We start from the raw sequence: 21,669 nt of genomic DNA on the forward strand, positions 1-21,669 counted from the left end.
GCTTTTATGAGCCTTTCCAATTAAAACAATATTCTGTGTGTGTCACGTATTGATTGCTACATATTAAAGCGAACAGTAAATTCTGCCTCCTCGCAGTTATCCTCTTTGGAGTTTTAGTCACTAGGCAGCAGCCCTCTGTCTGTGACACGGATAAATCAAGAGCTCTAAGAAGGAAGGCCGCGAGCCACAGGCTACGCAGCATTTGGCTGCCCACGTTTATTTACAGTTTGTCCATATAAAATCATTCCTGTGGAAGTTCAGCCCAGCCGTGCCTGGGAGTGTAATTTTAAAGTATATAGTACGTTCTACGAGAGCTGGCATCGTAACACCGTTTTAGACATCGCTTAATCCGATAGAAATGGCTATACATATGAAAGGTCTAGATTGTGTGACTCCAAAAGACACACATTAATGAGTTTAGAAATACTGGATGTAATCAGAGAGCACCCTGATGGCCAGTGTTTGTTGGTAACACTCATTAATTACTACACTGATTTACTCATACTATATTCAATATGAAGTAAGGCTGGCAGATTGTTTCTATCAAATGAAAATATAATGGTCTCATGCATAATGACATGGTTTTTTTCTGTAATATTTATGACAATTGCCTGCTGCCTTGTGTTAACTGCTCACCTGGCATAATACATGGGTTAAAGTATCCCCTGCCATACATTCTAAGGATATTCCAAGTCACGAGAAGTGCCATGACCATATGAGGAACAAGACAAAAGGCATAGTTGCTTTAAAGGGTATGGAACTCCGAAGTGACTTGCAAAATCCCTATCATGTTCGGCAGGGGGTACCTTATCCCTTATAATATTTGGAGACACCATCACCTTTCCTACAAACCACAAAAATCCTTATTGCATAGCTCTAGGAACGAGAGAGCATGTTTGAACATATTAAGAATACAAATAGAATCTTTAGTGCAAAAGTAAACAAGTCAAAAACGCTATTAGATATTTGCTGCAAAAAGATTTTAGAATCAGTGTAATACAAGTCAGTTTTTTCTAAGAAAGTTGCAGTTGCTCAAAATCTGTAGAAGTATGCAAAACGATATTAACTTTTCTATAATTACAGAAGGAGTGCAAACAATACAAATATTTTCATAAATATCACCTCTCCACTTGTCACTTTAAGCTAGAAAAACGGAGCAGAGAAAAGAAAAGAAAAGTTTCGTTTTCGTACTTGAAACAGCTGCTTTTATCATTCTCCATGCCTTGACCTGCCTTTTCCACTCTGCTGCTGGCTCTGACAGCAGGCATTGTGATGGCAAAACCCAACTGTAGTAAGTTATTACAGTTGAGTTCTGACATGGTTTCTTTAAAACAGGCGACTTGTACAAATAAATTACAGACGGATTTTTATACAGGGACTGAAGAATCCCATTTATTATAATATGGTAAGAAAATGTCAACGTGGTTAATGCCACAGAAGCATGTCGGCAAGAAGGCTATTTATTATCTGATTTAATTGTCCATCCAAGGCAAGAGACAATTAACGGTTGTAAATGCATGCCACCATGTGAGTAATAAAGATGTTAGCATCTTCGTCTCATCTACCACAAAAAGCACACCTATCCATTATCCTATTCTGCTCCATGTCCCTGCTCCCAATGTCGGATATGAAATTGACTGACTGTGAGACGGGCGGGACGCTAAATACAAAGCAGCCCTGTTGTTTGAGGATATCCGGGAACACGTCATGGTTAATGCTCACATCAATGCAAGTAAACATGGGTAACCAATGTCGGCAAATAACGGTGTCTGAAGAAAACCAGGAGGCCCCCTACTTATATACAAAACTTTACCATGGTTCAAAAGACTGTGTCATACGTGTTGGTCAAAAGCACAAGTGGTCTGATAGCTCAGCATCCAAAGTTAAGACTAGAAAACAATTTGCAGTGACAGGTTTTACAGCATGAACAGAACTGGTTCAAAATGGCAACCTTCCAAAATGATGGTACATGCACAATACAAATTCATACTTAAAAAAGGTCTCCAAACATCAAGAGGGAAGCTAAGGGGATTGTTGCTTATAGTTCTCCTTCCAACACTGCCTGCCTCCTTGCATGTGGATGAACAACAACAAAGCATTGTCATTTGTAAACCAAAAAGTTATGTAATTGCTTTCAGATGCTGCTGCACTAACTAGTCTCAAGGTGCTTGGCCAGCATGGGAGCAAGAATACAGAATAAAGGATATTCCATAAACAGCCACATCACGATTCATGGGGTAACAGAAAGTTTAACCCTAGGCAAAGGCAAAAAGGAGAGTTTTAAGGTTTTCGCTAAAGATGAGGAAACAGTTCAAGTCTCAGAGTTAGTGGTAGAGTTTTTCACAGGAAGGAGCATTGACCATGGAGCAACAGTCAACAACATTTCCTTGATCTGATCTGCAGGGTGATAAATAGGTAAGGTTGGTCACAGGCTGATTAATAGAGCATAAACAGATTTGCGTGGTAGCTTCGGCATTACACCAAGCAGAGCTTTGTAGACTGGGCAGTTGGGTTAAAATTGGGATTTCTCTGTTATCGGTAGCCAGTGGAGGGACTTCAGGTGTAGACATGATGTCATTTTGCTGTTTCGTCTGAAGTATTAGTTGTGCTGCACAAATCCAAGCTCTTTGTAGTTTAGAGAGCTATCTTTCAACTCTATTGTAGATGCAAGGAAAATATTCACTGTGAGGACTGATGTGATTTTCTGGTAGAGATGAAGTAGGGGCAGGATACCTCTAAGACAGATCTTGGGTATGGGTGTTGAGTTTAGCAAAATTATTTATTTAAGGGTGGAAAGAGTTTAAGGCCAAACAATATTCCAAAGTTTGAGGATTGTCCTATAAGTCATGGAGGAGTACAGGACCTTCTGGTCAGGATATTGCTCTTGCAGCACGTTGCTCCACCGTGAGTGCCTCTGCCGTCGCTGACCGCTGTTTGAGGCCCGTGTCTCCTTTCAGCCTCTGTACTTGCCCTGCGCTCGGTGCCTGTCTACTTCCTCTGCTTTTCGCCTTTAATTCCATTTTTGTTTTTCCGATTTTCCTTTTACCCTTTCTTAGACTCTCTTTTTAGGTCTCGGCTATAACGCGCTGAAAGCGCGTTCTCGCCAGAGAACTATTGTCGGCGTCTCAGCAGTCTAAGAACACCGAAGTGAGACAAGACCTGGCAGCGCGCAGCGTTTCCCCATAGGATAACGTTGTGCGTGCGGCCAGGTGTTGTCTCCACAGTGCTAATGCAGGCCGGAACGCGACGCGTGCCTGCAGGAATGCAGGGGGAGTCTGCATACCAGCGCGCGGCGCTGCTAAAGAGGAGACTGAGTGCGGGAGAGGCGGAGGCAGGCTTACAGACGCACGGAGTACTTCACAGAATTTTGAACAACCCTTTCGCTTTAGTTAACAGGAATAAATGTGTGACAGGAGTTGATAAGCACAATAACAATCAGTATATTTCCACTGTCTGTACTTAAAAATGAAGTATTTCTGACAAGCTGAAGTTTTAGATCAAGTGTAGATATTTTCCATAAAATTGCTGGCTAAAAGGTTTAATCGACAAAAATAGGATGCCAGACACAATCTATCAAACTGTCTCACTGCAGCCTTGTCCCAGCGCAACTGCCAACATAAATACCGAGATTATCAGCCGCATCAGATAACTAACAAGCAACCCTCTCCGCTCCCGCCATGGAACGAGGGGAGCACTTCCTGGGATGACAACCTCCGGCTGAAATTCCGCCATGTGCTAGCTATTTTTAGATGACGCGCATCGAGTGTTCCCCTCATTAAATGGGGGTACGCGAGCAAACTATCGAGATTTGATAAAGTCGTTCGTTTTCTAGCACGCGCAGAAGTTCTCAAATTAAATTCCAGTCAGAACGATATGCGCCATTTTACTTTGACAGACGTTCCTGAATAAAGTAGTGCAGCCTTCTGGCAACAAGCAGCTGATACCGGGGAACCAAGTGTGCCAAGGGAAATATTCACAACTGTGCTTTTAAAACCTGAAAGTCTTCCTTCCAGGCTCCTTTGTGAATAACAGTAGCAGATTCAAGAAAAACATTCCGAGCAGCTGGCTGCGGCCTACATTTAACTCTCCGGTTAGTAGAGAGCGGTGCTGTATTTAGCATCACACAGCATCCTTAAAGATGTAAACTCCGTGGAAACGCTGCACCCTGGATGCATGCTCCGAAAAAACAAGAGGAAAACGGCGCGACAGTGGCCGGCCGAGTCTTTTTGTGTTTGTTGGCTTTTCACATTTGAAATCCTCGTGGGAAGGTGGATCACTTCTTGGATTGTGCGAGAGTGAAATTATCTTGGCAAGTCTCGCATTTTAAGCAGTCCGCAAACCTAAAACAAGGAACAACTAAAAACGACGGGTTATACAGAGTGAAAGTGAGCAGCCTTGGTGACGCCGCGTCCTATTCCTCACTCCATTTTGCACACACACTAAGTGAGCCAGCCATGCCTAGCGTATACTCGCTGTACATCCTCCAGTACACATTCCTATTTTTAGACCGCAGCACAGACATCAGACATGGAAGATGCGTGATTCAGGGAAAACCCCCCAGTACAAATAGGTACTTCAGGCAATATACCATAATACCGATTGCCTGTGCCTGACTGCATTGGCGTTTTTCATGCAAAAATTGATTTACTCTGCTACTTGTGTCACAAGATCTCTTGCACAAACCTTTAGTAAATGTGGGCCTTGCTGTATCTATAGAAGTATCTATTGACCCGTCCCTGTCATGAGCAATGCCAATAGCTCTAACTTTAACAATGCCGAGACCATTGCATTGTAAATGCTTGTTTCCTTTTTTCCCCGTTCTGCGCTGTTTTCTTTCCCTGCCTCTGCTGCCCCCGCTGTCCCTCCCCCACGTGTTGCCGCCTTCCAGCTGTCCCGCCCTCCCAAAACCCTTACTTAATGGCGGCCGCTGTGCATTGGGCTGAGCAACAGCCCTAACCTTCTGAACAGGATATTGCTCTCCCAGCGCGTAGATCCACAGTGAGTGCCTCTGCCGCCGCTGACCGCTGTTCGACACCTGTGTTTCCTTTCAGCCTCTGTACTTGCCCTGGGCTCTGTGCATGTGCCTGCCGCTTCCTCTGCATTTCTCCTTTTATCCAATTTTTGTTTTATTCATTTTCCTTTTACCCTTTCTCAGACTCTATTTTTTCCTTTTTTCCCCGTTCTGCGCCATTTTCTTTCCCTACTGCCCAGAGGCCCCTTTCCCCGCGTGGTCCCGCTCCCGCTTCCCAGCTGCCCCGCCCTCCCCCCGACATAATGGCGGTCAAGCCACTAGTGTGCCAAAGGCAAGCCCGTCGGCGCCCGTCCGGACCAGACCGCGGCCAGCGCCAGGAACCCAGGTCCTCTGACCCGCCTGTACTACAGCTCCTCAGCTCTCTATGCACTCATCGTCAGAAAGAACTACAACTGCAAGCTATCTTCGCCTTTTGACACCCACGGACCCTCACCTGCCGACACGGCCACCACTCCTCCTTTGCCGAGACCCAGGACCCAATTACACCAACAACTTCATCGCACCACAAACCCTGCAATGCATCCTACTCAACGTCCGCTCCCTCCACAGACATGCAGCGGAAAGCTGGGACCTCCTCGACTGCACCACCCCTGATGTCGCCTTCCGGGACGAACGCCGCCTCGGGACCTGACATTACGATCGCCATACACGAAGGCTACAAGATCACCCGGAAGTACCTCCGCGGAGGAGGCATCCCCATCGCTCACAAGACCAACCTCCGACTGAGCTCCTACACCGACGGGCCTACAGACCTGATGGAACACCTCCACTTCAAGATACAGACCAACTTGACCACCACCCTCCAAGCCACCCTCATCTACCGATCCCCGGACCCGCGCACCTTTCTCCAGCTCCATCGCAACATCATCCCGCCGCAAGCCATCACCTCCCCCGACTACACTTTGCTGGGTGACCTCAGCTTCTACTTCGACAACCTCCAAGACCCCATCTCCACCTCCCTCTTGGACAACATCCTCAACATCGGACTCAAACAGATCGTACTAGAACCCACACACTCAGGGGGACACACCTTCAACCCCATCTTCACAGCAGGAAACTCCATCACCTTCAGCCACACCTGCGAAACTCCCATGGACGGACCATCGCTGAGCCCACTTCACATTCAAAACAAACATCACCCGCAAAGTCCACACCAGCTCCAGTGCAGGAATTGGAACAAGATCTCCGATGACCAGCTCACTGGCTCTCTCAGCAGCTCTGTTCCCACCACCTGAGACGACGACCCAACTACTGCCGCCCGTACTCTACCCAACTAAATCATCAACATCGCCAACACCATTGCCCCCTCAAGAAAACTGCCAACTCTCACTCCAAGAAAGCCAGCTGGTTGTCCACCGAACTCCGAGAATCTAGATGAACCTGGAGTCGCCTCGTAAAGTTATAGATGAACTCCAAGACCACAGCAGACTTTGACAACTTCAAAGCAGCCACCTCCGCCCACCACAAACTCATCAGACACTCAAGGAGGAAAGCACTGCAGGACAGAATCTCCACCCACGCCCACAACAGCAAAGAACTCTTCCACATCATCAAAGAGTTCGCCCAACCCAACAGTGAGACAACCAACATTCCACCCTTCCAGGGTTGGTTATCTGCGACAGCCTCAGCGCCTTCTTCCATCACAAAATCAAGACCATCTATGACAACTTCGACGACAACTCATGGAGCCTACACCCACTGTTACCTACACCACGCAGCTGACACTTGACAGCTGGACCGCCATCCTCATCGAAGACACCCCGGAGAAAATGAAATCAACCCACTCCGGGGCCCCCACGGACCCTTGTCCTCACAACATCTACCACAGGGCCGCAGACATCATCGCCCCTGAGCTTCGACGTATCATCAACCACTCCTTTGAGACCGCCTACTTCCCTGATGACCGTAAACAAGCAGAGATCAACCCTCTCCTGAAAAAACCCTTGGCGGACCCCAACGACCTTACGAACTTCAGACTGATCTCCCTACTCCCGTACCCGGTGAAAGTCATTGAAAAAGCTGTCAACAGACAACTCACCTCCTTCATAGAAGGAAAACAACATCCTCGACTCCTCCCAATCGGGCTTCAGGAAGAACCACAGCACTGAAACAGCCCTCCACGCCACGAAAAACGACATCCGCTCCTTCTTAGAGGAGAGACTGTTGCCCTCATCCTCCTGGATCTCTCCGCAACCTTCGGCACAGTCTCACACTGCACCCTAGCCCGCAGACTCCACGACGCAGGAATCCGGAACAACACCCACGGCTAGATCCGCTCATTCCTCTTTGGCAGAACGCAGCAAATCAGACTCCCTCCCTTCCTCTTGGTTCCCACAATGGCCACCCGACAAGTCCACCAAGGATCCTCCATCAACCCCACCCTGTTCAACGTCTACATGGCCCAGCTCACATCTATCGTCAGATCACACAGACTCAACATCGTATCGTAGGCAGATGACACCCAACTCATCCTCTTCCTATCCAACCAACCTAACATATCCAAACGCAACTTCCAAGAAGGAATGGAAGTAGTCGCCAGGTGGATGAAAAACCGCTGCCTACATCTAAACGCAGACAAAACCGAAGTACTCATCTTGGGCCCACACCCGATGCCTGGAACAACACTTAGTGGCCCCCCTCCCTCCCCTACTGACCATGCACGAACTTCGGACTCATCCTGGACTCTGAACTCAAAATGGACCGCCAAATCAACGCTGTCACCTACTCCAGTTACCACACCCTCCATCTCCTAAGAAAGACCTTCAACTGGATTCCTCTCAAACATAGAAAAACCGTCACCAACACCCTCATCAGGAGCAGACTGGACTACGGCAACGCACTCTATGCCAGTATCAACAAGTACCTCACCTGCAAACTCCAGAATGTCCAGAACGCCTCCGCCAGACTAGTACTTAACCTACCAATCCAATACCACTTCACCCAACTTCTGCGGACACTACACCGGCTATTCGCCGAGAAGTTGAATCACCTTCAAACTTCTCACTAACACGCACAAAGCCCTCCACAACACAGGAACCGCCTACATTGACCACTGCCTCTCGTTCCACGAACCCCAAAGATCCCTCCTCTCATTCCAACTCTCCCTTGCAATGGTACAGCGCATGAAGAATACCAGAAAAGGAGGTTGCTCTTTCTCCTTCCTCACGGCCAAGGCATGAAACACCCTCCCTCTCCACCTCCGACAGAAACCAACACTCTCCAAGTTCCTGAAAGACCTCCAGACTTAGCTCTTTGACGAATCACTGTGAACATCCAGGAGCTGCGCACTCCACCTCCTCCCCCCCTCAGCACCTTGAGACCCCTTTGGGGGAGTAGCTGCGCTCTACAAACCCCTGATTGATTGAGTACCCACTAATTCAGGCCACGTGATAAGGAGGGGAAGGGTTTACACGACCAATAAACAGGATCTCAGTCTTACTCCCTATCAAGTAAACTCTGGTTCCCAAGCAGCCCAAAATAATCTTCACAGTGCCTTACAAGCATCAAAATTATTGAAAGTCACTACAATTGAGGTGTTGCATAAGGGGTGACAAATGCAAAAAGGGGTCAATCTAGGCCAGTGCTAAGAACTGCTACATAAAAACAGAATAAACTGTAGGGCTAATTATATGTCAATTAACTTGATGAAACAACCTGGATCTCATTGTAGCTCCCATCTAATAATTTGAGTAATGATTGCAGGAGTTGGTTTTGTGACAATACTGACATGGTGGATGACCTGCTGAGCTTATTCACATACTTTTTTTCTAAAAGCATAGGAGTTTTTTGTTGGATCAGTCACATTTTGTGATGCAGGATTTAAAGTATTTTTTTATGGTGCGACTAATAGAAGTGCTATTAAATAATGCTAAATCACATTGTAGTGTTGATTTGTTTCCAGTGTCTCTCAAGAGTCCTGCCCTGATTTTTCTTGTGTTATGATTTTCATGGCACAATTTATTATCCTTCAAACGATTGTGCAAATGAATGATTGGCTGGTGAATGGTCTTGGAAAAACAGTTGCTCTTATGTTTTTAGCTTCAGGAGGAGGATCAGCATCGTATGCAGATGTTGGTTGGAAGAAGGAGATTTTTGGAGAAGCAATATAGCTGAGGTAAGCAATGCAGATATGGAGAAGGGTGTAGGCACCATCCAGCTTCTTGAGTGGTGTTGCACTATTCATATCTTGGATGTTGCATGGCGGGAAACCGTAGCAGTATATTTATGGGTTCAGTGACTGTCTTTCTTACTGAGTGATTTGATCGCTCTTAAGCCGCATGAAAACCTTTAGGCTTAGACAGACATCTTTTGGCCTTTTCAAAGACTGGCAAAACTACAAAAGATTATTCAGATTCTCATAGTGCCTTTTCTTTCCATTATTGTAGAAGTCAATGGCAATCAAGGTATGATGTGTGTTAGACAATTTAACAACTAGTTTCTATCCTCCGGAGAACATTTGTTCTTTCAAGGTGAGGTCCACAAATCTGAGGGACATTTCCAATGATTTAGTAGTAAACAAGTGGAACAGGGGCTAGGTAATGCATTCATTACTTATTGGTAATGGCATTACTCCTAGTCTCACTCCCTCGCCTTCCTATTTAACCAATGAGGCTCCCTTGCTTCTTCTAAATAAAAAAAGTCCCTCCCCCTCCTCAGCCTGTACGTAAACAAGCCAACCCATACACTCAGTAGCTCCGTACAGGGAGGATGCGAGGGACTGAGAAGGAAGGCAAGGGAGTACGACTAGGAGTAATGCCATTATCAATAAGTAATGGACGCATTACCTCCTGTCCCTCCCTCGCCTTCCTTCTAAACCAATGAGGACCTAACAAGTAAAATACAAACTGACAACTGAGTCGAAACACCCAAAAATAACAGAGTGCCTAGAGCGTACACAGAACCATCTCTACACCCACAGAGAGGACAAACCTCTGTGACCAACAGAGAAACCAGAGGATCCAACTCAGCAACGGGATAGAGACGCCCAAACGAGGAAGGAGAGGACCAAGTCACAGTCCCACAAACTCCAACAAAGAGGTACGCAGGAAGACAGCCACCATAGTCACCAAAGAGAGCGCAGAAGGCCCCAACCACCAAGGGGAGAAACCACTCCCATCCACTTATAAGTCAACAAGAACGAAACCACCCAAGTAAAGAAGCAGAACAAATAAGGCCTAGTCCCAGCGGGGCGACATAATGCGTACATATTACCAATGTATCTGCATTCCAAATTGACAAACCCCTTTTTACATTACTGCAGGCATCCTGATGCACTGAGGTGATCATTGGTAATAATCCTGCATATGGTGGCCACTAATGTAAACGTGTCTGATGTGGCCAGGACTACAACACAAAAAGAATAGTAGCTCTCTATGTGTTTTATTGGAAAATGAGAAGCGCTTTTTACTGAAAAGGCTGGAGTCCCCCGCTTTAGAGTCTCAGGCGCATGGTTGGTAGTGAAATCATCATACAAGCAACTGACCTTCCATGCCAGCAGCATCCACAGGCCAGGGATCTAACATTGTGTCCCGCGCTGTTTACGCACTGCATGAAGCAGCTAACTGATAAAAAGAAAACGGTTATAAAATGCCAATTCTAGCAATATGCCGTTCTCAGCACCAAGATCTATCTTATTGTTTCCATACTACCGACCAGGCAGCATGCTGGAACATTATGGTCTGTAGACATCTCTGAAAACCAGCCTGAAATACTACAACACTTCAAATACTGTTTCTAAAGAAACACAGCACCAAAATGAGAACCTTTAAAGTCACTATTCCATGCTTTATTGGAAAATTCTCAAATAACCGCCTTGAGATTCATTTAGACTGGGCTGTACCACAAAAAGATATACCTAGCCCTCCCCTCATCGTCAAGGAGACAGCATTAAGGCAGATCTACCCCTTCAATGAATACTAGCTTCATTAAACCTACAAGTAAACCCTATCTGCATGAGTGCATCACCCTGCCGTGGGTGGACCGGGCATCTGAGAGTCATAATAAATAGTCTTGTTACACTGACCGGTAATTCTCTGTTCAAGTACACGGCCTCGCCTATCATTTGTGGTCTCGGAGAGCTCATTGTGAAGAAGAGTCTTGCATGGACTAAAGTCTCTCAACCTCAAAACACTATCTCCGCAGAACGGGCAACAAGTGTCCTCCGATCCTTTGGGACAACAATGTCAGCACAAACAGTGAAAAAGCAGGTACATATGAAGAGTGTTGTAAAGGAACTTAACCATGGAGGAACTGGCAAATTTCCATCCAGAAGGCCAAACGCATTTGACTGGCCTACCGTTGAACTTCCTTTCTTCCTCTAATAACCGCAAAACTCCAACTTTCAGAACCATAGCACTGCAGACCTAAAACTACTAATTTACTCTTCTCAACGTTGCAATACCTGTCCTAGTTTTTTTCCAAATATCTCGGACGATGCTTGCTTGCTAAAAGTTTCATAAGTGGAGCCAGAAGCAAAAACGTAATACCAACTTCTACCTAGAACTGGAAAAAAAACATCAACAAAAGCTATAAAGCAGTCATAATGTAAATACTGGCAGTATAAAAGAGTACAGAAATAATATTTGTAAAGTTATACAATAGTTTTAAAAATGATGCAAAAACAGAGGTAGTAAAAAAACACTCACATGCAGACAACGTTGTCTCATGACGCAGCCTGCACTCCAACTCAACATTGAGAGGAACCAAATTAGTTTGTTCTCTTCAGAAATGAGCATTTCCTTCATTCTTTATTTAGGACAGACTAGCCCTCCATATTGGAGACCTCCATTCTCTGCAGTTCTGCTATCAACTGGCACTGATACAGAGAGAGCACTTGCTGACAGAGGCCTCTACAACAGTGGGCTTCGTACTTTGGAAGCAAAGCAAGAGCGGGAATAGCTAATTGTGTTCTCACCTCTTCATCTTCTGTGTCCAATATTTGTTCGAGATCAGCCTCAGAAATATTTAGGATAGAGGCTGCCAGGGACTGTGCTCTGTTGACAGACTCCTTTGAAATTCCCGTGCAACTCGTTTGTTGTTTTTTGGTTTGTCTGATCTGACGTTTCATCTCTTGAATATTTAACTGCAAAAACTTGGCTAAAGCCTGCAAAGTGAAAAAAACGGTAATCACTTTTTAACCATTGGCGAAAGGGAAAAGTACAAGGAATACAAATAAAGTAAAGAGTTAAATAAAATAGAGGGTTAAACGTTAAAAATACTGCATTTAGAACTATTCATCTTCATCATCATAAACACTTTATTTGGTTTTTAAAATAAAACCATAAAAGTCAAACAAACACACCTAAAAAATCACCATCTGATGCATAGTAAAATAGTACAGACTAACCATCATAGGTCCATAGGTCCATAAATATAGGGTTAAAAAGAAAACAAGCACTATATCAAAAACAGGAGAGTCCAAGTTGCGGAAAATACCTCAACGGGGCACGGTAAAATATAGAATTAAAAGTAAGAATTATATCTGGTGCAGTGAAAACGTCAATCACAACCTCATAAGATACAAAGTTGTGGACGTAAACCATATTAAAACCAAATTCCTATTATCACAGTGTCAGGTAATTGGCCCAAAGGGTTAATCACAACTGTGCCCTGGCCTAATGGCGGCCCTTCAAACGATCAGAACATGCAGAGTTGAATGACTAGAAAGCAATTATAAAAAATAAAAGCAGGTCTAACCTGACTAAAACTTTTGTTTTTAAGAAAAGGGGTGATAAGACTTTTTTAGGAACCTCATAAAAACTACAAAACATTAAAAAGTTCAACATATCCCGTGGAGACTTTCCGTCGCAGCCACAGGGTGGGAGGCACTGGCCTCTATAAACTCTACGAGGATGGGCCCGGAGAAACTGAAAAAGGTCCAATCGAAATCTAGTCAATAAAAAACGGTCATGGATCCTTTTAAACCATACATAAAAAGGTTCGATTGATGGCCCGGTTTTCAAAAAAACGTACCTACGTAAACTAGGCTTCTCAACTCCACTTCTTCTCTGGCCCACAAACGCTTCTTAAAAAAATTATCCTTCACCCAAGTCATATCCCTACTACAAATTTCCTCTGGGTTCTCAAATAAACCTGCCTTTCCCAGCCTGGAGAAGCATCCTCTAACATACTTGAGCCAGCAGAGATGATTCAAGTGATCAAGGGATAGACAATCCCTTAACATGTCCTTACTAAGGGCATTCTCCTTCTTGTTCCAGATTTTAATCCATAACGATAGGGAGCGAAATGCCAGCACATCTAAGAGGAAGGCCATTCCTAGTTCTTCATGCACTACAAATGATGGGATACTCTGCAGTAAGTATCCGTCTAAAAAAGGTATTTTCAACAATTTGCATTGCATCCTCCTCAGTGTAACCCCAGATCTCGCTCCCATAAATAATCTTCGAGATGCATTTAGCTTTATAAATAGGCAAGAATGCCTCAATCGGCCTACTTTCCAATCAGGTGCCAAAATTAAAGACAGCGGCAGTCGCCCTGTCCAGGTCCCCTTTTTCTCGACTTGTCAAAGGGCGCCAATTCAGGGCCTTGTCGAACACTATACCCAAGTAGGAAAAAACGTCAGTTTTGGGGATCTGCATGCCCGCTACTGTGAAGGTGTAGGACTTAACTGGTCGAAAACCCACATGCATTACAAATGACTTACTGTGATTGACCAACAAGTCCAGGTCCTCCATAAATTGTGCAAAGGAATTCAACATGAGTTGTAAACCTCTCGCTGTCCTCGCCATGAGGACAGCGTTATCAGTATACAAGAGGACCTATTCACAATATGGTAAAATAAGAAAATGAACAACATAGCAGAACTTGGAAGGCGTCATGTTACTCATTTTATTTTTGTCCAAGAGGAAAAGCAATTGTTGCTCTTTAAAATCCATTGCCAGTTTAAATAAAATATTTTTTTGCAAATTTCGTCGAACGAGAAAATAAGCATGCAAAGTCCATGAAAGATATCCATTTGATATGCTAATAATTCCTAAGAGATCCATCAGTGCATCTGCCATAGGGCTCTAGCACACCTTAAATAATTTCAGACCACCTTGACTGGGCAAGAACTAGGGGAGGGGGGTAGGTTTGCATGGTGTAAATTGGTTGTGATTATCCAAAAGTTCAATCCGCAACTGAATTTGTCACATGAACCCAACCCACTTTTATTCTTTTATAGAAAATTATACGTTATTACTGCATGCAGTAAAACAAAGAACACAATCTGACAGAAAACACCAATTCCGTTATATATGTGAAAGCGTTAAGTTTATTTTCAGTTTGACAAGGCCGATTTTACAAACTACGAGCAAAGTCTTTCTTTAAATTCTTCATTTGTTACACATCTACTGTGGTAAAACAGGTCTAATGGATGAAAAGAGAAGCACAAACTCTGCTATCTGACAGTTCACAATAGACCATATGATCTCCCTTTTAAAGTCGAACAATGCAAATTCTTTTCATGTTTGAAAACCTCTGCCTTCTCCATCTGTCCGACACTACAACTGGAACACATTTTCACCGATCACAGCTGAGTTACAGATCAAGCTAACAGCGAATGGGGCATTTCATTCAATACAAGTATTGGTGTGTGGTCAAGCAGACAGTCTGACTGCAAGGACACATCTACTACACCCATTACTGGGAAGTTGTTTCGCAGATTCACAGCCACCAAAGAAACCTGCTGTAATGTTATTCCCAGGCCTCCCTTTCGGTCCATCTCATTAATGCTGGGCCTTAAGAGACCTTAGTCTACCACAGTGCTAGTACGCTACAGACCAACAGTTTCCTTCATGAGTATCCACGTATGAAGGCTACCTCTCTGAAACAAAATGAGAGAAAATTAAATGAAACATTATGTGTCTGAGAAATGAAGACCCCACATATATGAAAATGGCAGCAGAACTCCCACACAGCTCACAACAGGAGAGTTAGCTCATGTCAAGAACCATGTCACAGCATGTGTGATTCTGGCAGAGTTGGCAAGAACATTTTCAGGATGCTTAGTTGATAGTGGTAGGTCTTGGTTATTGTAAACTTCTGCATCAATAAGGATGTGTAGATTCAGCACTGAAGTAGACAGAATAGGCAAATGCCAAAAGAATGCAGCCAGAAGTCCAGGAACCAAAAGGGAGCATTTCCCACAGCAAGCGCCTGGTTTTACTTGTATTCAGCTTGCCGAAGTAATAGGGCCTTCAATTTAACAAAGCCCCTTCAGGGCAGAGGGTAAATATCTGTGTGTATCCTCAGAGTAAGTAAAGTATTGGATGTTTTGATAATTTAATAAACTTCGCCTTCAGACTAACAAATACTACCTTTTAACAAGCATTTACAATGCAATGGTTTTGCCTTTGTGTTAGAGCTATTGGCATTGCTCTTGACATTATTTTTATTTATGTTTTTTTTAACAAATAAATGGCATTGTCATTTACAATAGCAGGGCAGTGCACAGGGAAGGGGGGGCGAGGAGAGACGAAGGAGAGCTGCGGGCTCAGGGAAGGGGGGGCGAGGAGAGATGAAGGAGAGCTGCGGGCTCAGGGAAGGGGGGGCGAGGAGAGACGAAGGAGAGCTGCGGGCTCTTGTTGTAATGCTTGCATGGATGAGTTGGTGGATGCATGGATGGGTGCATGCATGGATGGGTGTATGGATGGGTGTATGGATAGATGCATGGATGGGTGGATGGATAGATGCATATATAAAGCCAATCCCTCAACAATTTATGCAATCCACCAACCCATCCAACCAACAACCCATCCATGCATCCACCCATACATCCATGCATCATGCATACATCCATCCACCCACTGCGTCCCACTCCGACCCCTCTAAATATAACTCATTTTTTCTGTATATAGAGATGACTGTATTCACTAGTATATGCAGTAGACCTTTCTACTCTAACATTCCTATGTGACTCTTGCAGTACATCTAATCATATCCCTTCTATATGTATATAGAAATATAACGAGAATCAACAGTCTCTTCTTTGTGTGACTACATCTAGTACATTTCAATTGTTTTCCTGTTTGTATCTTTTACTTAACGCATGTAATCCAAAGTCCTTAGGTTTGGCAACTGGTTCTTATGTAAAGCGCTCCGACACCTTCGGGTAAAGTTCGCGCTACATAAAATCACATTAAATAAAACTTTACCCTACAAATCCAACCATCCATTTGTGCCTAGGCTTACATTTTACGGCCTCAAAGCACACAGAGAAGGGACTGTTTACTAAGTTGAGGCTTTGTAGGGTGCATGGCAGGGGACAGTTTTAGGCGCCAAGGGAGGGTAGGGAGCAGAGTCAGAGTACTTCACGGAGGTAGGGGGCAATTTTTTATGGTTCAGGGCAGGGGGCTGCGGTACTTTTTGGAGCATGGCCTTATTTTAAAGGGCTCAGTTCAGGTGGAGGAACGGCACAAAAAACCAGGCAGACAGAGGGCAGAAGGACACAAAAACGAGGGGAGTGATTGTAACGGAGAGCAGAACGGCACATATCACGAGGCAGACAGAGGGCAGAAGGACACAAAAAAGAGGGGGGGGGTTATTGTAACAGAGGGCAGAACGGCACAAAACACCAGGCAGACAGAGGGAAGGAGGACACAAAAACGAGGGGGGGGTGATTCTAACGGAGGGCAGAACGGCACAAATCACGAGGCAAACAGACACAAAAACAAGGGGGGATGATTCTAAGGGTTGGCAGAACGGCACAAAACACTAGGCAGACGGAGGGCAGAAGGACACAAAATCGAGGGGGTGGGGGGGTGATTGTAACGGAGGGCAGAACGGCACAGACACACCTGACACCACACTTCACATTCCAGAATACCTTAGAAGGACACACAATGAGATGGACACAAAGCAGAGGACAACACCAGACCCATCAGTGAAATCATTGCAAAACAGGACACTTAGTTAATAAATCATGTTAAGGACATGTACCATATCCTGCAAAGTAATCATAAGGTCAAATTCTAGAACCCAGCCAAGCCATCGTCATAAAACCACATTCAATGCAGAGAATCCACCTAAATTCCCTTTAAGAACCCACCTAGCAAACATCCTAATAGCAAGCCGCAGAACCAGCCAGGTAATCATCCACACGACAAGCACGGGAATCAGGCCCACCGTGATCTGTAGCACTAGAACCCAAACAATCACCCCAGTTACAAGTCAAAGCAGGCTCTTAACAAAAATGCGGCCGTCGTTGGAGCCCCCCCTCTGGGGGCTCGACATCACCAAGGTGCCCGCTGAGCCCCTCTGGGCTCTCTGTAAATGAAAATGCCCCCGGAGCCTGTCACTAGGCTCTTAAAACAAACAATGTCCCACGTTGGCGGAGCGGCCCGCTGCCACAGGGCCGCTCGTCTGCTGCCGTTACGATGGAGTCCCGCTCGGGGGACTCAGGAAGAAAAGGGGCCTCCTGTGGGAGCGGCCCTCTGACCAGACGGTGCCGCTCACCTTGCCTGCCAACACTGTGCCTCTCGCAGGCACCACAGCGTCACCAGAGCTCCCCCAGCCCATATCACTCACCGGGCGTTCTCCTCGGGGACTTCGCTCCTCTCCTCGGCCGCTTTTTCTCCCTGCAGCCTTCCAATGGCTTCCCGGCCCCACTCACTTTCAAAAGAAGCCCAAAACAAACATTCGTCCTACCAAAACAAGCCCAACAAGCATTACAATGCCGGAGACACAGGGGGAGGAGGGAACGGGCACACATAGACAGCGGGAGGGGGGGGCGGTAGGGCACACGGACAGTGGGAGGGGGGCGGGGGAAGACAGCAAGCACTCACAAAAATGAGAAAAACATACCGGGCAAAGGCTTCAGTTCCGAGGGAGGGGTGGGGAATTCAGCGAGAGCGGGCGGGAAAGGCGAGCACGCCCACAGTGCACTGGGGCGCCATGACAGCGGGAGGGGACTCACCGGTCTCTCCAGTGTTCCGCTGGTTCTCCTCCGGTTGGCGTCGGGCGAGGCTCCTCCTCTCCGGGGCCTCGCCGAAGACGGGGCGGCGGCTGCGGGCTCCTTCTCACGGCCCCGAGCAGGAAGGCGGGTGCCGGCAATGCCGGACCAGATTCAGGGGCGTTCCCGAGAATTTTTGGCTTTCGGCTGACGTAGCGTGACGTAGCCAAAAGCCAAAAATTCTCGGGAACGCCCCCGAATCTGGTCCGAGATTGACGGACAGAGCCCTCTCCCAATGGCTAGCCTCCATTTATGGAGCTAGCCAATGGGAGGAGGGGGCGGATACCCGACTCCACGTAGAAATCATAAGGTTTTTTGGCGCATGCGCACTACGTGCGCATCGCCAGTCAAAACCTAAAAAAGGGCTGGACTGAAACACTTAGGGGTAATCCACAGATTACTGAAGACACTGTAGAAGTACAATTTATCAACTAGACTTGCTGCAAGACACTTGAAAAAAAGATGCTAAACAACTAAAAGACAGTCCCATAGCCTCACTGTACCAGATGTTCAGACACTTATTTTGTTGCTCATGACAAGCATGTTTTTTCAGCGATCAAGTATTGGAAACACAGACAGTGTTCTAAGTTACAGGTAAGCACGTTTCCCACTAGCAGGGCCTTGCAAAAACGTTTCCGAGTTAGGTGTTAAAGATGGCCTAGATAGATTCTACATTACCAGAAGTCTCCAGGAAAGTAGCTGAATTGCTAAGAATTATAGAAATAGATCACCGTAGAATGAACTATAATTACGCTAAGGATGGTATGGTTTTGGTATTTTTTAGGGGAGCTTTATTAAGTCACTGGGAATAGGTTGACCAAATTAGTTGAAGTCAAATTTGGCCTTCTCCAGTAAATAGAAAATCTAAAGAGTGATCATGTTTTTATGGGTCCTTTTTGGTACTTTCACAAGTTGATCAGAGGTCACTTTATGCTTTCACACCGGAATGAGCCTCAGGCTCTTCCCATGTACTAAAATCGTCAAAAACTATGAGATGGGCTGACTTCAAGCTTAAATACTAAATAAAATATGAAAAGTCAGGAGTAAAAGTGTAACTATAGCCTAAGTGGTAATACCTTATACCTATATTTGCTGGGGTTGTGGAGGATATGATACAACATACCATCATCACTTCAAATTGGACTGGTGAAGAGGGGTAAGGTATGGTAAGGTGTGGAGTAACCACCAAAGAATGCTTTACAATCATCACTCAGACATGAGTCTCAGGCTCTCCACACCACTGAAGTCAAGCTATCCAGGCTGATGAAGGCTGATAGCCAGAAACCGGTCCTTGGATGCTTGATTCCGGTCTGGGAAAGACATGGCTTGGTAGTTCGGACTGGACTGTTCCCATGAGGCACAGGGTCAGAGCTGATTTGCATATAGCCAGTGCCTAACCCAGGGTGGTGTGGAGTGCAAAAAAACGATGGATTTAGGCCCAGATCCTTGTACTGGGGTGAATGTATGACATTGTTCTACATTCTGTCCATCAACTGTGTTTTTTTGCAATTTTCACCCCGAGTGTGCTGGGTATGCTCAGACGTGAGTCCCAGGCTCTCCACACCACTGGAGTCAAGCTATCCAGGCTGATGAAATCTGATAGCCAGAAACCGGTCCTTGGATGCTTGATTCTGGTCTGGGAAAGACATGGCTTGGTAGTTCGGACTGGACTGTTCCCATGAGGCACAGGGTCAGAGCTGATTTGCATATAGCCAGTATCTAACCCAGGGTGGTGTGGAGTGCAAAAAAACGATGGATTTAGGCCCAGATCCTTGTACTGGGGTGAATGTATGACATTGTTCTACATTCTGTCCATCAACTGTGTTTTTTACAATCATCACTAGCTCAACTCCTGTGCCACAAAACCGCTGGACTCTCAGCATGTTGTAAACATCATGCAATGCTTTGTCAACTACTGGGTTGCCATTTTAGAGAAGATCCAGGGTTAAGGCCTTGGAAGGTACAGCCAATCAGGATATAGTACAAAAAGCTGAAGGGCAATTTAAGGCTTCTCAAACTGCACCTTGTAAGGATCCTAGTACAGGGCATCATATGGCACCTTCAATAAAGTGGTGTTCCAAATCATGCACAATGTTAATCCGGGGGTATGCTACGAGGTCATGTACGCCATACTGCGTAAGGCCAAAACAATACCCACAAAGAAGGTGCAATGCCACTGAGGGGTAGGTGACCAGTAAAAGGTCCTTGTGTGTACCTAGCTACTAACCTTCTGCAATCTTAAAGGAGATCCTGGCATTGAAGTTCTCGAAAGAGTCTAATTCGCTAAACGGCACCTCAGGATAACCCCAGTATAATATCAGGAATAGCACATTGGGCTTAGCTGGTGAGAGATACCTCCCAAAACAAGAACTTGGGATGGAGGCAAAAAACCTTGCAAACTTTTGAGATCCTATATGAAGCCAAGGGAGGAAAAAGGGTAGTTTTGTTAATATATACGATAGAGTAAAAGCTGAGCAAAAAGACCTCTGCACACAACAGCAACAAGACTCATTTTTGAAATGCAAGTGGGCACAAATGAATGTGGAGGGCTTGGATAGCTGACCATGCTGCGAGTTTTCAGACATCTAGACTATCAAAAATGTTTGCCGATCCAATGCCTGGGTATCCTATTAGACTTGAGGAAGGGGGCTGGAGAGGCCAGCAAAAACAATAGCGAGCCTCAGGTGGTGCCATGCATGCATAGGGCATATTAAATATAGTGGTGCACAGTGTGAATTATTGCCCCCACTTTATAACCATTCTGGGGATGTAAACCATTACACGTCTGGAACTTAGGTGTATCTAAAACTAAACATTTACACTATTAATTGGTCATTAGAGCCAACCCTCCATGAAGACTAACTTGCTGTTTCTCATCCTCTCGCTATCATGATCTTCATCCCCAAACTCTCTCAACCGGTTGAGGTAATACAGCTAACTGCTTCTTTCACAAACTCGCAGTTGCCCATTTCGTTCCAAGCTGGTCATCTGCTGGTCAAGCTGGTCATCTGCATTTTTCTCTTTTTGACATACTATGCTATGTGGCTGCTGCACCGTCCCAAAACTGCAGACAAAAGTGCTTCATCGTTACAAATTCGCCCTTCAATAGCACGATACACGTGCTATGCAGCGCCAAGTCAGGGACAGGTTCACTTTTCTTTTTTAAGAAATCATATTTGTGCAGAGGAATCGTGCATGCGAAAAGAGTAAACGTTGGTTTAAGGAGTAAACAAGAGATAGAGGAAAGGTTGTCACATTTCAAAGATAACAAGTGAAGTCAATAGGAAGAAAGAGATGCAGGTAAATACAATGATGTACAATAATCACCTTAGAAATCAGATGCAGCCGGGATCAAAAGTAAATAGCCATAAACTGGCTGCAAGGGCACGAGACAAATAAGTGAAATGTAACCTTTTGGTTCAAGAGGTCACAGGGACTGAGGGTAGTAACCAGGAAACAGCACCCCCAGCAGAGGGTGAAGGAGCCGCCAGCAGCCCAAGTGCATAGTAAAGAGGGTCGAGCCAGGATGCTGACTTTCTGAATGCATTAAGGTAAGATTAGTGCTGTTTAAAATCCCCCACACACGCGATAGTTTATGGGCAGTTTAACAAGCTGACGCATATTATACATTCATGACATCAATACGGTGTGTGTGCATAGAAATCCAGCCGCTTTAATTCAAGGTCTC

General features: G+C 45.4%; 1 protein-coding gene across 1 annotated transcript in view; it reads right to left on the reverse strand.

The window, feature by feature from the left end:
* Positions 1 to 21,669, reverse strand: part of CNTLN (centlein) — a 1,434,305-nt gene that overhangs the window by 138,757 nt on the left and 1,273,879 nt on the right. The window contains exon 25 of the mRNA XM_078675976.1: positions 11,946 to 12,134. Within this exon, the coding sequence (XP_078532102.1) occupies positions 11,946 to 12,134 (189 nt within the window). The remainder of the gene's footprint in view (positions 1 to 11,945; positions 12,135 to 21,669) is intronic.

This window comes from Lissotriton helveticus, chromosome 2_1, assembly GCF_964261635.1.
Source record: "Lissotriton helveticus chromosome 2_1, aLisHel1.1, whole genome shotgun sequence".
Lineage (NCBI taxonomy): Eukaryota > Metazoa > Chordata > Amphibia > Caudata > Salamandridae > Lissotriton > Lissotriton helveticus.